The following is a 15,811-nucleotide window of genomic DNA, read 5'->3' as shown; positions in this document are numbered from 1 at the left end:
ATGTTGATTCTGTGCTGGAGTTGTTTTTAAATATCACTAATTTATTCTAGAAAACTGGCTTCTCTAGTCATTGTTTCTGTGTTACAGACCCAGCACAACCCTTCCCCGTGCAGCAGTCAGGAAAGGTACGGGGTAAACTTGGGGTTTTCCAGGCAGAAAATTGCACCCACAATCTCTGTCTTGCTCTCCGGTAGGAAAAGACTGTTTTTTAGCACCATGGGATACATTTATTATTCCTCCTGCTAGCACTGGGGTGATTTATGGCTGAGAAGCCCCTCCTGTGGTTCTCCCCCCCCCCCCATGTGTTTTGAGGCTTTGCCTGAAGCTGCAGAGGTCAGGGGAAACCTCCTTGTGCTGTGTCACAAGCTGGAATCAGCGGAGTCAAAATGCAGTGACAAATCCAGGCTCTTGAACTCATGAAATTACTCTGGATCTGGGAACAGGTGAGAAACTGGTGTCTAGTGTCCAGGCAGCTGGTGGAGGGGATGGAGGTACAGTGCTGTCAGTCTGAGGGAGCCTTTGGGGCTATGCAGGGCCGTGTTCCAACCCTGTCACTCCTGACACCCCAGCCATGGTCCATCCCTGCCTCGTACTGCAGGCTGGCCCCTGTAGCCCACAAGGGTCCGTGGGGGAGCAGAGATCCACGTGCAGTTCAGGGAGGATCCCAAAGGAGGCCATGACTCTGTGGGAAGATCATGACTGGAGCAAGCTCCTGGCAGGCAGGACTGTGGCCCCATGGAAAGAGGAGACCAAGCTGAAACAGGTTTGCTACAGGGGATCGGCACCTTGTAGGGAGAGTGATAGAGCAGCTTTGGGCTGTGTCTGGCACCTGGCCCAGGTTAATCTCTCACAGCCAATGTGAGGACATGTCATGTATTGAAGAAATTGAGCTGAATTAACACACACACACAAGAAAAAAAAAAAAGAAAAAAAAAAGGAAAGAGACAGTCCCAAGAGTTGCTTGAGGAACTCATGTATTACCCATATGCTTTTTTCTACCTATGAAGTTGGTGTCCTGTTGCCATCTCATTTGTCCCTCACAGTCTCTGATCTGCCTCAAGGTCATGGGGGTGAAGCCCTACATGCCTCCAGCCCTGTTGGATCAATTGCCTCACCCCCATAGCCCACTGGGCCTCCAACCCCACGCTACTCTGGAAGGTCACTGCATGGTCCCAGGCAAGGCACCTCTTAGCAGGAGCATCAGTCAGAGCTGCTGTTTGTGCCACAGGCTCGTGGCAGGAGCCACATCCCAAGCAGGAGCTTGTCCAGGCCCAGCAGTGTCCATCAGGTTGCTCCAGCCCCATCCTGGGTGGTTTGCCAGGACGTTGGACTAGTACAATGGGACCAGACTGGCTCCCACAGCTGCTGTGCCCTGGGACCTGGGCTTGCACTGGGGCACGATCTGATCACAGCTTGCTCTGATCACAGCTGGCCACAGCTGGCCAGACTTCTGCAAGTCTGAAGAGGACCAGCTCTGTGGCTGGACAAGGGTGCTGGGGTCCCCATGGATCATTTAGGCAGTCACTCACTGGCAGCAGGGGCTTGCCCTGACCCAGGGGTGGTTGGACAGCTGGAATGTTCCCACTCATATAAAAGAGTTGTTCATGGGGACTGGAAAAAGACAGAAAGGTTGTGACATTTCAAGATGCCATCAGCAGCTGAAGTTTCCAAGTGGATGCAAGAGGGGGTTTCTGCTTTGCCTCAGAGGTGCAAGTAGCGTGTGGGTTTCTGCAGAATCACAGAGAGAAAGTGCAACATTCGCTGCGGGGTGAGGTCCCAGCATGTCCCAGCAGAGACCTGTCACCACTGTGTGCAGCGTGGGGCCTGTCTGGAGTGTCTGAATTAGATCCCATTTTGGTGCAGGTTGTTATGTGCTGAGCAGGACTGGACTGTGCTGAAGGATGGACGTGGGTCAGGAGCGAGCCCCCAGCCCCAGGCAGGTCTGCGCAGGACCTCGGAGCAGTCCCTCCATCACCACCGAAGCCTCAGTCACCGGCACACAGCAGGGTCCTCCCTCGGCATTCCATGCTCCCTCCACAGCCTGGAAAGGGCTGCGCCAGCGACTGGGCCTTAGGCAGCCAGCCCACCCCAGAGCACTGTCATCGTGGGTCAGATGCCATCTCTGGAGCTGGCTCAGGCCCACAGCACAGCGCTGTGCCTGCAGCTGCTGCTGCGGGGGCTGCTGAAAGCTCTGACTCACCACCATCCATCCCCTGCTCCTTCCTTCTCGCTGTGGTGCTTTCAGATTCTGCTGGTGCCAGATCAAAGCAACAAGAGAGATGCCGCTGCAAACAGCTCTTTATTAGAAACAGTGGGTTTAGGACTGTGCAAGAGCGTATTTCTTATTACTAATTCTCAGAGAGCAGAGCTGCCAGCCTATGAAAATGGTGTACACTAGAAAATTGCTCTTCGGGGGCTAATGGGGCTTTCACAGTCACTGAGTGGGAACTATTGTACCTGACAGCCATGAGAGATGTGGTGGCTCTGAAATGGCGGGGGAAAATCAAGCTCTTGTATTTTGTGGGCTGGCAGTACCCAGGACCATTAGCCTTTGAAAACCATGGGAGGCAGAGCTGCAAACAGCAGGGTCTGCTCTGACCCTGTGCCCACTCTGCTCTGTCTGCTTTCTCTCCTGCCTGTCACTGCAGCTGCACTGCCACTTCTCTGGGACAGCCCAGAGCCATCCCAAATCCTCACAGTCACCTCAAGTGCTGTCCAGCCCATCTGTGTATATGGCAAAGACCTGGGACCTCACTGAGGCCCTGTCACTCAGCCTCCCTGTGCAAGTTGCCTTTGTGATGGGTCTGTAGCTCCAGGTAGGTTCCTGAAGCAGCACAGAGCAGCAGCATCACAGCTGGACCCCATCCTTCAGCCCCGAAAGACTTTGTGGGTTGACAGGGCTGAGCTGCAGCCTCCAGACCTTCAGTGGTCTGAGCTGCTTGCCTGGGTTGGGAAGCCGAGCAGGATGTGGGTGGGGACAGTGAGAGCCCCAAAGGCTGGAGCCTGAGTGTGGTGTGTTCAGAGGATATGCATGAAGAGGGGTGCAGAGCTGACAGGCTGCAGAGAAGTGAATTTGGTTGCTCAGACCTGTGTGGTTTCTCTCCATGCAGGAGCTTTCCTGCAATTCAGTGGATTGGGACCCAAGCAGGTTGGTTGGGACATTCAGGTCACCCCAGGAGACTATAGAACAAAATTGGTCCTACTTCATGTGCTGGTCTGGGTGTGCCCTCACCTGGGGATGTGTGGCAAGTGTCTGCACTCAGAAGGAGCCAAGGGCACCTGACAGACTCATATACCATCTAGCTTGGTCACCAGGTCCCCTTACTCTGCAGGCCAACCTCCCCTGTCTTGTCCTCACCACTCACCACTGCTCTTCTCAGGGTCTGTGACACAGGGCCAGTTCCTGTGTTTCCCATCCTTCAGATGCAGGGGATAGGGGATTTCTGGTCCTGTAGCCTATGGGAACAGCAGCTCAGCTTAACACTTTCTCACCTCCTGGCACTGCTCCAGTAGCTCTCTGTCCCCTGGGATCATTCATGCTCCTGGTGACAGACAGGACCAGCAAGCTGCCCTCTGAGTTGGGTGCATATTGGCTCATGATGCACTCTGAGTTTGGGGTGGAGGGGATTGTGTGCTTCCTTCTCGTGGCACCACAGCAAATGGCATGAGCCTGTCTCCAGAATTTTTCATTCTGTGTCATGAAACCTGGCAGGATTCTGATTTTTTTCCATCCTCTATTTTCCAGAGGATGGAAAACAGGCTAGATAAAGTTTTATGTTAGGAGAAAAGTCCCATCTGGGTGGCATGCCCACTTAAATGGATGATAGATTCATCTCAGCTGTTTTCCAGTTGTATCCATGCCTGACAGATGGGTACTGGCGAACAGAGGTAACCAATGATCTCTGGATAATGCATCTTCAACCACTCCATGAGAAATGAGAGCCTCTGTTTTGTGGTCAGCAGGGTCACAGTCAGCCTTGTGATTAAATAATAGAGGCTCAGGCTGCTCATCATCCTGTCCCGTCTTCCTCAAAAAAGTCCCACTGTGATGTCCAACCCCATAAGACGAGAGGACACAATAGACTGAGAAATGTGGATTTCATGCCAAGACTTCACAGGGACTTTCCATGTGGCACCTATGAAGCAAGCACTGTTCAACCTGTCTGAGCCCCAGCCTCGGTGCAGGTAGGGAAAGGCACAGAACAAGTTGCCCTGTCTCCTCTCCTCCATGAATAACACCTCAGGATTTTAAGCTCTTGAAAGTTTAAAATGTTCTTCTGCCTGTCAGTCACTTCCCCACTGCACTTAGGAAATGTGCTCAGTGAGGTAGGGCACGATCTGCAGTCACAACAAGAAGGGCTCGGTTGAGGTCATTCTAGCTGGATTTCTCTGAATTAAAGCCTTCCAGAGGAAGAGAAGTAATTAGAAGCATTTCCAGTTGGCTGATAGCATGGTAATTTGAAACTGAAGTCAGGGGAAAAAAACAAGATCTCTAATGGGAACTGGAAAAACCTCAACACAGGAGAACTGGGCCAGGTCCCAACTGACACAGCCAGTGGCTGGGGGCTGCCTCTGTACCTGCAGCTTTGGGAAGAGTGCAGCTTTGGGAAGAGTGAGCACCACCTCAGTGCTGTTCTCTCAGAAAAGCCATCTTTCATGACCCTGTCTCACGGATGATGTTTTGGGACATTGGAGCACCAGCCTCCATCACTGCCTGCCTTTTTTCCAGAGAGCAAGGATGAGTATTTCCCTCTCCAAAACTCCCCAGACTCCGGTACTTGCTCTGAATTGTGCCACTTTGCTGTTGCTGTGAAGCCCAGACTGACCTCTCCCGTCTGCAGGGGCATCCACCCCAGGAGTGTCCCCTGATGACCCCAGCCAAGGAGTCGAGGGTTACATCAGCCACCTGGAGCTCACAGACACATCCTCCAGAAGGAGGAACTGCACAGCCAGCTTCTGGGATGAAGAGGAGAGGCTCCTCCGAATGCCAGCAAGGTCCAATACTGCTCCAGCAAGGAAGCTCCTGGCAGCAGAGGACCAGCCTTGTCACTGGCTGAGCCCTGTCTCCAGGGACCGGAGCATGCACTGAGAATCAGCTTGGGATGCCCAGGTGCCCAAAGGCTTTGTTACTGCCCTCTTGCTGCCCTGAGATGTGAAAGGAGCAGAAGACACGTGGTAGCCCTCAGGAAGGAAGATCACGCAAAAATAAAGCATGGATCCATGTGTTTTGTCCAAACCTTGGCCTCATGTTCTCTTCTGATCAACCTCCAAACCCCACTGGAGCTAGGGTTAACCTGCCCAGCCTTCCACAGTGCTTCTCAGTGACACAACACGCCACAGTGAAGAGCAGAGCTTCTGAAAAGCCAGACCTTTTGCAGGTCAGCAAGGCATTTGTCAAGTTCTGCCCCCAGGGAGGAACAGCCCCGTGCACCAAGTCACATTGGGCTGATCTGAGCCAGTGATCCAGGCCAGCAGTCTGCAGCTACAGCTTCACTTCTGCTAAACCTCAGAGAAGTTTCCACTGCAGGAAAGCCCCCGGCACTGCACAGCACCCTCTATGCCAGCAGCCTTCGTGCCTGGCTGACAGCACACCAGAAAGGCATATTAAAATATAGTTTATTGCTATTCTTAATTTATAAAAAATAACAAACCAAAACCCATTAGTAACAGACCCAGTCCCCAAACCCAGCACTAACTGAGGCAGGCTTGTGAGGACACACATTTAGTGCAAAGAGGAAAGTGGCAGTGAGGGCTGAGGAGGCTCTGCTCGCTTCTTCAGTTCCCACAGAACCCACCATGCCCAGTGTACAGTATCCATTTGCCTGGGGCTGGTTAGGGAGGACTGGCTGAATTCTCAAGGTCTGGTGGGAGTCCTGGGGAAGCTGGAAGTGTCAGAGGGGGAACATAGGATGTCATGGCTGTGCAGAGCAGCTTTGATGCTTCATGTCAGCAACACGGGATGTGAAGGCAATCTGAGCCAAGGGGCACTGCCCACACCTTTCCACAGACACAGCACTTTGCCAAACAGCTGCTGTCTGTTCTCCTGGGCTTTCTAGTGTGGAAACGAAATGTGTGCCCTACCCTGTGGCTGCTCCCAGCCTCAGGTGCCAGAAGTGTTGGTGGGAACTAGGGACTATGGAGCTAGAGCATGGCTGGACCCTCTGCAGGGTTCGGCGAGGCACAAAGGCTTCTGAGCTGGGAGGAGCCATTGCAGCTAGCAGCACATGGCCCTGGGTGGTGGCAGTCATGGGAGGGATGCCCTGATCCTCAGCCCTTCATCCTCAGGCCCTTTGCAGCTCCCCTGACCCTTTGTTTCCACCCATAGCTGGTCCTGGCACTGCTGCACCAGGCATCACCCCCAGCACCCACCTACCCCCATGTCCCATTGGGAGTCAGACCCATGTCACAGCCCTCAACAGTGAGCACAATTTTTCAATGTGATGGGCAAAGCCTTTCCATGTGTTCAGAGGAAGCTGATGTCTTGGAAGAGAGGGCTGTCCAAATGCCAGCCCCAGGTGCTGAGCAGGTTGGCAAGAGGCAAATACAAACAGCTCCAGCCCAGGGGAAGCACCGGGATCCCGCAACAAGCACAGGATGGCTGAGACCACGCAGGGCTGACAGATGGGAATGGGGAGGCTGGGCTGGCCTAGCCATTTGGGGGTGTCATCTCTTGATGAGGAAGCGCTACTGCAGGAGGCTAGTCCTCAGCTTTTCCCATGACACATAGTCACAGGCTGTGAGAAACATTTTCGGGGAGTAGGGATGCAGCTACACCCAGATGGGAGCAGTGTATACATGTGTCAGCATGTATACACTGCTCCCATCTGGGAGCACACATGCTGGTGCCCAGAGGCTGCAGCCAGCAGCACAGAAGGAGGAGGCAGTGGCAGGGGCTGTGAAGCAAGGTGCTGTTTCTGAAAGGCAGGAGCTAGCGATGTTGTAAACCCTCTCCAGTCTCTCCGCCAGCTGGTTTTGGTTGTGTCAGGGCTGCAGAGTTGGAGGACTGAGCCAGGGCAATACTGCCACCCCACGCCTCCCTATGGCTAGGTCATCTTCCTGGCAATGCTGGCATATGTGTGCTCGATCTCCTCATCTGCAGGACAGGTGTGATTGAACTCATCACAGGCATAGGCGTTGTTGAGGTACCGCCAGACACCCGTCATGTCCTCTGGGATCTCGAAGTCACGATACTTTTTGGCTGCAATCTAGGGGAGAGTGAAGGAGGAGGAGGCTGAAACTTCCAAGACCTGGGGGAGACTCACTCTCTGGCTTTGCATGGGGGACTCCCTGTCCTCTCCTCTTGGAGCAGGTACCCCCCCTACCCTGGCCCTGGGGGCCAATGGTATTACCTTGATGATGTGCAATTTGGGCAGAAGGTTGCAATCAGCCAGAGTCAGATGGTCTCCATCCAGGAATTTCCTCTTGGAGATGGTGATGTCCTCCACGCTATCCTGGTCAATCTCCTCTGGGAGAGGAGTGTTCAGGTAAACATCCAGGCGGTGAAACTCCCGCAGCAGGGCCTTCTCAAAATCTGGAAGAGTGGGAAACCAAGAGTAGTGAGTGTGTGCCCTGGATTCCCAGGCAAGCTTCAGGCTGTGCTGGGCTGCCTGAGCCTCCCACAGGTTTTGCAGAGAGGGAAAAAGCCCTCAGGGCCACACTGTCAGGACACAGCATTGACCCTGGCCCGTCTCTGATCCCGGGGACTACAGCACCACCACCCTATGCTCTGCTGTTATCCCTGTGCAGGGAGCAGAGAAGTGCCTTTATCCTTCCCCTCTGCCCCTCCACTTCCCAAGGAGGCTTCGGTGAGGCAGGCAGCAGGAACCTTAAGCCCATGGCAGGATTTGCAAGCAGACAAAAGCATTTCTCGTGCTGCAGCTTGGATGATGAGAGTCCAACAACCCCAGTCCTTACTGATATTTGCTTCTTTGCGTGGGTTCTTGATGTATGCTGAGAACTTGGCAAAGATGTCACTGCCCACATCAAAGGACTCCTTGTACTTGGGGCTCAGATGTGGATACCTTGGAAAAGACATTTATGTCAGTGCAGGCAGGAACGGAGCAGGGGTGGAGCAGGGATACAGCAGTGTCAGTTCCTGGGCCACAGAGCCCAGGGCTGGTACTGGAGGATGCAGGGGATGTTCATCTGTCTGTGGGACAATCATGATGATGTAAATTACTGCAGCTGCCACCCTGTAAGCTGTGTTTTCTATCTGGGGTGTTTGCCAGGACACAATCTCAGGGCAGATACTCCACAGTTTGGGAACACTGGTGGCAATAGAACCCCAGGGCAGAGCTCTGCCTTCAGGCAGTTCTGGCCCAGCCCAGAGGACACACATTGGCACAGAGGGGTCTCAGGAAGCCAGGAGCTCCCCATGACTCCCTCAGGAACTGTCTTCTGTTTGCTGACATGTTCCAGGGTGTGCTGCAAGGCAGACACATTCAAGGAGGCAGGTGACAAATGTATTTGAGCTTCCTGTGCAGCAGTGGGGGGCCTGCAGCCACCCAGGGCATGGGGGAGGCTGGTTTGGAGGGCTCCCCAGTGAAGAATACCTCCCCAACCACCCTGTGGGTCAACTGCATTGCTGCTGTCAAGCAAGGGCATTTGCTTTCATTAGCTGAGTGCACTGAACATAAACAAGCAATGGAGTCTCACATTCCCCTCTACCTCAACACCAGCTGCCACAGCCAGTGGCAAACCCACCAGTGCCAGGGTCCCTGCAGGGACCTCCCCATGTTTCCCCTCTGCCCCCAGATCAGGGGTGCAATGGCTGGTGCATTTCCTCCCACTCTTTTCCATTCCTGTTGTCCCCGTGCCCTGCCCAGGGGACCCAGCCCCTCAGCACCAAAGGGCTGCCCTGCAGTGCAGGCTCAGGGCTGGGGGGGATCCGCCTGCCCTGGGGCACCTCCTGGCACCCTGCCTCAGTTCCCCAATCTGCCACGCCCTGGACAACACTGTGACAGGCCCCAAAATGGGGAAGGAGTGAGTTTGCAGTTACGTGGGTGGACCCAGGGTCTGCTCCAGGAACTCCTCAATCTTGATGAAGTCTGTTTTCAGCTCCTTGTTGAACAGCAAGAAGGGTGGGTTGGTGCCCGGTGCTAAATCTTTCAACTCTTCAGGTTTCCTGGAGCAGAGAAAACAAGCTGGCTCAGAGCCTGAAGCAGATCTGCCTCCACCAGTCCCCAAGGAAAGCAGCCACAGCAGAGGTGGGGACTAGGAGGTAGCACAGGACCAGGAACATTCCCAGCTCTGCTGGCTTCAGGGAGCTGACAAGTGCTCTCCAGCCTCTGGATCTGCCCGGTGCTCCATCAGTCATCCTCACATCCAGCAGGACAGGGAGTGCCTGGGCCATGCACACTGGCAGGTGGCCCAAGTCCGTGCTGACCCACACTTGCACCCCAGGTGAGGTGGGCAGTGTGTGGGCAGTGATTGTCCCTGTGCAGTGACACACAGGCTGCAGAGCAGGCAGGGGTAAGAAGTGCTGATGGGAGAGCTGAGCAGGGCCTATCCCACCCCAGTGCTGGCCCAGGGCTTCAGTGCCACCTCACCTGGTCATGTCCACCGTGGTGACATTGAACTTGACCCCTTTCAGCCAGAGCACCATGAAGAGGCGCTGGCAGAAGGGGCAGTTTCCAATGTTTTCTCCATCCAGACCAGCCTGCAAGGAAAGCAGAAAAATGAAGATTTAACCCTTTCACAGACCGGATGCCCAGACCTGCAGAGCCACTGGGTACAGCACACTGCAGGGAGCCCCTCCTGACTCCGGGGGGCTCAGCTGTAGGACCCACCCTAAGCCAGGGCCCTGAGGGCTGCCAAGAGCATACTCAGGATGCAAGGGGTTGGATCCTTCCCTGAAATGTGAGATCAAGCCGGGAGGAAGTGGAGAAGGAGGCAGAAAGTGTTTGCTAATGGATGGGGAGGAAGGGAGGGTCCGCTTGGCCAGGACGCCAGTCTGGAGACAGTGGGAGAAGGGAAATGAGCTCATGTTTGCCAGGAAAAGAGCAGTTTGTTTTCATGTGTTGATCATGTCTGCCTCCCATCTCCCATTTGTGTTTAACAAACCCCAGCACAATGTGGCCAGCCCAAGAACCACCCAGCAGCCTGCCCCAGGCTGGAGGACTGTGCCAAAGAGAATTTGTGTTGGCATCCCACACAGCACTGGGAGGAAGGAGAGCGGACTGACAGCTGCTAAAGGAACCCTTTGCAGCCCCTCTGCATGAGCACAGACACAGGCAGAGTGAAGCACATTGCCTTGCTATGTAGCAGCTGAAAATATCCTTTGCAAAAACAACTGAAACACCTTATGAGGAGTTTGATAAGAGGATACAGCAGGTTCTCCCATTCACAAAAACTGGCTGAGATGCTGCTGTGAGAAGGAAGTTGTGCTGTGGTAAGAGGTAAAATGGCTCACAGGAAACTCAGCTTCTTTAAGAGAATTACCAGGTTCCTAAGCTGCATGTGAGGTGTGGTGCTCCAGCTCATGGCCATCCTGCCCTGGCAGGGAGGAGCAAGCACAGCTCATGCCAGCCCTGTTACAGAAGGATGCTGCTCCCCTGGAGCCATGTGTGGTGGGACATGAGCCTTAGTGGGCAGCTCTGCGCTCTGCTTTGATATCTGATAGTGAGCTGAAGTCCTGAGGTTAAGACGGAGGGCCATGAGATTTAAGAGGATCTGGCAGAGTCAAGTAGCAGCAAAAACATCCAGGGTGGGCAGCTGGACATGGCTCCAGAGCTCACATTTCTTTTGGGACCATAAGACAGGATGGCTGAGAGACAGAGACCTGGGCCTGGTTCTCCTGGGCTGGAGGTAGGTGCTACAATTCACCACAGACACTCAAAAACCTGTGGAATATGGAGTGCACGGCTTCTCCAGGAAGAGAACACTGACATCAAACTCACCTTAAGGGGGACTGTAAAGGATCAAAACAATCTTCCAATACTCCAGGTTGTAAGCTGGAGCAGGGGTTCTGTTTTTCCATCATGCCAAGACCTTTCAGTCCTTCCAGAAGACCAAAAATTACTTTTAATAAGTATTTTTTATGTCATGAAATCTGAGGAAGGAAATGGGAACTGAGAAACGTTGATTCCCTAGGACGTGTGCCCAACAGTAAAACTGAAATCTACAAATGAGGTTGGTCAGTGTCTATTAATAGCAAATACTCCCAGAGGGGCTACAGCTCAGGAACATTCTGTGTCATTGATAGCAAATAGGGCTTCTTTGGAAAGGAGTGAAACTGGGTCTCAATCTTCCTTTGAAGGAGCTGGAGGGGAGAGTCAGAGAAGAGCCTCGAGGGCTGCCCATGGGCAAGAGCACAAGGCATCTCTGCTGCCCCTCCCTAGCACCTCTGCCACCTACGACCCAAACTACGGCCGCGCTGTGGAGCATCTCCAGAATCAACAGCACAGCCAGTGTGCTTTTGTGGCTGCCTAGCATGAGGACCAATGCTTTCCTCCCTACCCTCCCTGGCAGCTGCACTCTCTTCGACTTCCCTGGCGTGTCACAAGGCTGGGAATGAGAGGGCTTAATTTGTCCTGTTGTGCCCCCAGGAGCTGTTGTACTGAGCCACGGCAGCACACAGCCCTGGTGGGCACTGGGACAGCGGTGGGGCGGGGCGGGCTGGGGGTCACTGAGGGGAGGGGTGCCTGTCGCTCGGCCTGCTCTGGGCATAGACTCTGGTCACCTGCTTCAGGTTTTCCCATGCTTGTCTGGTAGCTCCAGTCTCCAGTCTGAGTTGGTCAGGCTGGTCTTCCCCCTTACTTTTTCAAAAGAGAGAGGTGGGGAGTTTCGGACTAGAGTGAAAAGAGAATCAAAATGGCCTCTGCCGGGAGAAAGAATCAGGCCCGTACCAGGATGCTCAGAGCCAAAACCCTTATCTGGAGGAATTGGAGGGGAACTCCACCAGCTGCTGGGGTAGCATCAGGCTCTGGAAGGGCCGTGGGGGGAGCCTCGGGGATCCAGGAGTCCTCAGAGGAGCCTTGCAGCCATGTGCCGTCCCTCGCTGCCGACCGCAGAGCGGCGCGGAGCAGGGGAGTCATTGCTCTGCACTTCCTTCCCCAAAGTGCCTCGGCTGCTCCTCCCGCTGCCGCAGGAACTGGGCGGGGGGAGGGCACAGACTGACATTCCTCAATCTTTTACCCTCAGATGATAGAGAAACCCAGCGTGGACTAGCACACAATCTCTGGGAGGGTTGCAGGCTTTTAGCCCCAACTTTCTGAGGCATCACTAGGCTGCATAGGGCATTGAAACCCCAAAGCTACATCACAGTTCCTGTGGTTTCCCCATGGTGAAACAATCTTAAATGCAGTGGGAGGAGGAAACAGCTTTGCCTGCTTGGGGCACTGCTAAATATTCAGTCCCCATGGGACCTGCCACAGCTTCCACAACCACCCTGAGAGCCAGAAAGCAGCTAAATGCCTGGTGGAGCTCCAAAGCAGAGTTTCCTCCCAGGCAGGGAGAGCCTCCCAGGCAACAAGATGATGCTCTTGCCAGGGACATGGCAGGGTGAGAAACTGCCAGCCCCTTGGAAACCACCCACCCCAACCTCAGGGTAAAGTGGGACTTGCTCTGCACCTGTCCACCCTTACCATGGTAACTCCAGTGTGTGCCAAAGTGAAAGTTAGGCAGGGTGCCATGCCATGCCATGCCATGCCATGCTGTACCAGTAGGCGCTTGTGGGAGCACCAACTTTCCCCATGATTTACAGCTGCCGCTGCTCACAGCAACAGCTGTGTCTGGGGCATTTCCAGCCTGGGAGGTGCTGGGAAGGTGCTGAAGGCAAAGGAAGGTTCCTGTCAGCAGCTAGAGCCACTGTGTCTTTAAAAGTAAAACTGAGTCCTGAGCGCTGGGAGGGGGAGGCACAGCATCAACTTTTCTGTGAACAGACAAACCAGGACTGTTTTTTCACGCTGAATTACAGCACAGGGGAAGTCCTGATGATGCTGATGGTTTTCTGTTTCACTTCCCTCTGAAAACCCCCTAGAATGTGCCGCGGCCATTGCAGCCACCTCATGCGTTTTGTTTTCCAGCCGTCTCAAGGAAAAGTGTTAAGCAGAGAATTCAAGGCAGATTACTTTTACCAAGAATACACTTGTCCAGACCCAGCTCAGCAAAGCTCAATGTCCATCAAGAAGTGCTGTGGTTACAATTTTGGCACAGGGGAAGAACTCTCCTGGGAAGGCTCAGATAATCCTTTCTAGCAAATATGTCTAACTACTACCCAAGGAAGGCACCATTCAGTGCCTAGAACTGCTGGGTGCCTGTGCCAAGGAACCTGGTGTCTCTGACCTTTTGGGCACCAAACTGCCCCAGGAGGAGAGCAATGAAGCCTATGGGCCCAAGTGCCTACAGAGAAACCACCCTTAAAACCTTGATGAGGTGGCACAGAGAGGCATTGCCTCCTTCTCATTGTCACCAGGGCCCCTGGCATCGCTGTGGGCAGACACAGTCACCGGCCACCAGCTTTGGCTCCTCTCTTTGTGCATTGCCCATGGCCACTGCAGATATTTTGAACTTGAGTGTTAAACTTTTCCAAGGAAAGAGTTCAGAAAATTGCTTAACAGGAAAAAAAACAGAAACCATTTCCAGGCAATACCCCTCTGTGGTGCCGCCCCACCTTGCCCACATGTGGAGTCCCACACCAGTTCCCCAAGCCAGCCATGCTTGTCTCATAACTCTGCCCTCAGAAGAGGCTGAAGTGGCTGCTGCCAGCCCTCCTGCTTGCTGTTCCCAGGCTGGGGCTTGTCTTATCTGGGTTTTGAGTGGCATGTGTGTTCCCACTCCTTCATCAAGGTGCTGCCAGCAGTGCCACTTCTCCGGGGCGCACAACCATCACAAGACCAGGGCATCTCTCAGACTGCTGAGTGTGACACCCCACAGTCCCCACAGTCCCCACAGTCTCCACAGCACCGTGTGGTCCCCCTGTTTGGGCAACCATTTAGCCAGCCCTTGTGGCAAGTGAGACTGAAATCGGTACCCATCTCCAGCCTCACAGAACATGAACACCTGCACCCAGCTGGATCTTGGTGAGGGTGAGCCAAAGAGTCACTGCCCCCCCCGAGACCCACCTTCACAAACAGCTCGATCTCAGGCTCCTTGGGGGTGTTGTGCTGCCGACTGTCCATTCCTGCAGTGTGGGGAGAGACCGCCGGCCGCACGCTGCTGTGTGAGTGGATCTGTGCCCTGCAGAGCTCTGATGGGGGAAGGCTTTCAGAGGGCCGGTGCCTTGGGCCTCTTGGCTGCTCTTACTCCGCAGAGGGCTGGAGCTCACACTTTTCTTCCTTTTGAGAAGGGAGGAGCAATGGGGTGTGTGCCAGGACCCGCCAGCAAGGGAGGGAGCTGCAGGGCCTCAAAGACGTGACTCAGCACGGGTCTATCTGGTCACATTTAGAGTCTATCGCACCCACCCAGGTGCTCCTCCAGTGCCTCTGAGCAGTGGGCTGGCATCCCCAGCAACTCTGGTCCACAGCACTGCTGCTATGTCTTCCTGGCTGGGAGCAGGGGTTTATAGAGGAAGCGTCTTGCCTGTTGCTCCTCCTGCTGCTCCAGTCCTGCCCCTTTGCCACTCTCCCACCCTCATGCTGGTGTCCAGTACCCCAGGGCTTCTTTCTAAGTTTGGGGTGAACCTGGCTGACCTTTTCGCTGCCTTCTGCAGCTGCATTATGACAGGCGGCCACCCGGAGGGAACGTAGGGCTCCTCTCTCAGCCCAGCACCCTCAGGGGATCCCTGTGTGGCTTGCTGAGCACCCCTTGCTGCAAGGAGCTGGCCTGCACGGGGCAAGTGCTCAGGGAAGCTGAGTGGAGCAGTCTGGGCACATGTCACTGACTTTTTGAAGGTGGGGCATAGCCCTTGGGTGGGAAGGACTGCAAAATCTTAAGCTAAGCAGGAGATTAAAGATGCTGAAGCATGCCGGGGAGCAGTGGGGAGCCCCACAGTGCCCCTGGCAGCTGCCCAGCTATGTGGTGCTTAGCAGGATGGTAGGTCTTCAGGGCTGACCTTCAGCAGGGCCCCATTCCTGGAACTGGGCTGTTTTGCAGGAAGGATGAACAGCTTGCTTTCCTCTCAGGATGGGAGGGAACTGTTTGCAGTCAGATCACCCTGGCTGCAGAGACAGCAGAGACAGCTTCCCAGCACACACAGGCTTAACTCTTAGGCAAGACCTGTCTTGCACCCTAGACCACATAGCTGGTACCATTGCACAAAATGGGGATCCCCAATGCTTGACTCAGCCAGCCCCCCCCCCCCCCCCCCCGCCCCAGCTCAGATAAGCTCCAGCTTTTTGCAAATAATCAACCCCTGATCAGACAGCAATCTCCCTCAAGGCAATTAGAATGGGAAATTATTTTGCAGACCCCTGGAGCTGACTCCCCAACAAAGATGTTTCCCCTGGTCCTGCTACACAGCCCAGAGTGGTGCTAACACTGGGGGTTGCAGGGGGTAGGAAATTTTTTTCTGCCCCATCAAAACTTTGGGAGAATTTGGAACCCTACTCAATGGGACAGGACACTCTGACTCATACTCCCATAATCAAGAGGTATGTATTGATGGCACTGTGAGTGTCCCCCAGGGCCATGGCCTTACCTCCACCACAAGCTCCACACCCACCACGCAGCTCCTGCTGTGCACCCCAGGTGAGGTGTGCCAGCACCCACTGCTGCCACAGCCTCCCCAGCTACCCCTGCCGGGGCAGTGCTGAGCCTCTGAGAGCTGTGATGGCTCCTGGCACTGCCAGCTGCTGCTGTCTCTGCTGATCTCAGCCGGGAGAAGAGCCAGCAGCTCCAGTCCACGGTATTTCCCTCCAGCTGAAGCAGCAAG

At 54.5% G+C, this 15,811-nt stretch overlaps 1 protein-coding gene across 1 annotated transcript; it reads right to left on the bottom strand.

The window, feature by feature from the left end:
* Window positions 1-5,599: 5,599 nt before the first annotated feature.
* Window positions 5,600-15,698, bottom strand: CLIC2 (chloride intracellular channel 2). Its single transcript, XM_064712916.1, has 7 exons — window positions 15,578-15,698; window positions 14,064-14,276; window positions 9,549-9,658; window positions 8,999-9,124; window positions 7,915-8,021; window positions 7,350-7,531; window positions 5,600-7,205 (listed from the first exon to the last, which is right to left on the bottom strand). The coding sequence occupies exons 2-7, from the start codon at window positions 14,118-14,120 to the stop codon at window positions 7,044-7,046; spliced, it is 744 nt and encodes a 247-aa protein (XP_064568986.1). The 5' UTR covers window positions 14,121-14,276; window positions 15,578-15,698; the 3' UTR covers window positions 5,600-7,043.
* Between the last annotated feature and the right edge of the window lie 113 nt (window positions 15,699-15,811).

This window comes from Zonotrichia leucophrys, chromosome 4A (genome assembly GCF_028769735.1).
Source record: "Zonotrichia leucophrys gambelii isolate GWCS_2022_RI chromosome 4A, RI_Zleu_2.0, whole genome shotgun sequence".
Lineage (NCBI taxonomy): Eukaryota > Metazoa > Chordata > Aves > Passeriformes > Passerellidae > Zonotrichia > Zonotrichia leucophrys.
Note: the sequence above shows the minus strand (reverse complement) of the source record. Positions and strands in the feature narration are given on the sequence as shown.

What these genes read in the sequence shown, in the direction of transcription:
- CLIC2 (XM_064712916.1), bottom strand. Translation starts at nt 14,120, where the DNA reads ATGGACAGTCGGCAGCACAACACCCCCAAGGAGCCTGAGATCGAGCTG. An exon ending in AGATCGAGCTGTTTGTGAAG is followed by an intron (nt 9,659 to 14,063) that starts GTGGGTCTCGGG and finishes CTTTCCTTGCAG; the next exon opens with GCTGGTCTGGATGGAGAAAA. An exon ending in CAGACCCTGGGTCCACCCAC is followed by an intron (nt 8,022 to 8,998) that starts GTAACTGCAAAC and finishes GTCTTTTCCAAG; the next exon opens with GTATCCACATCTGAGCCCCA.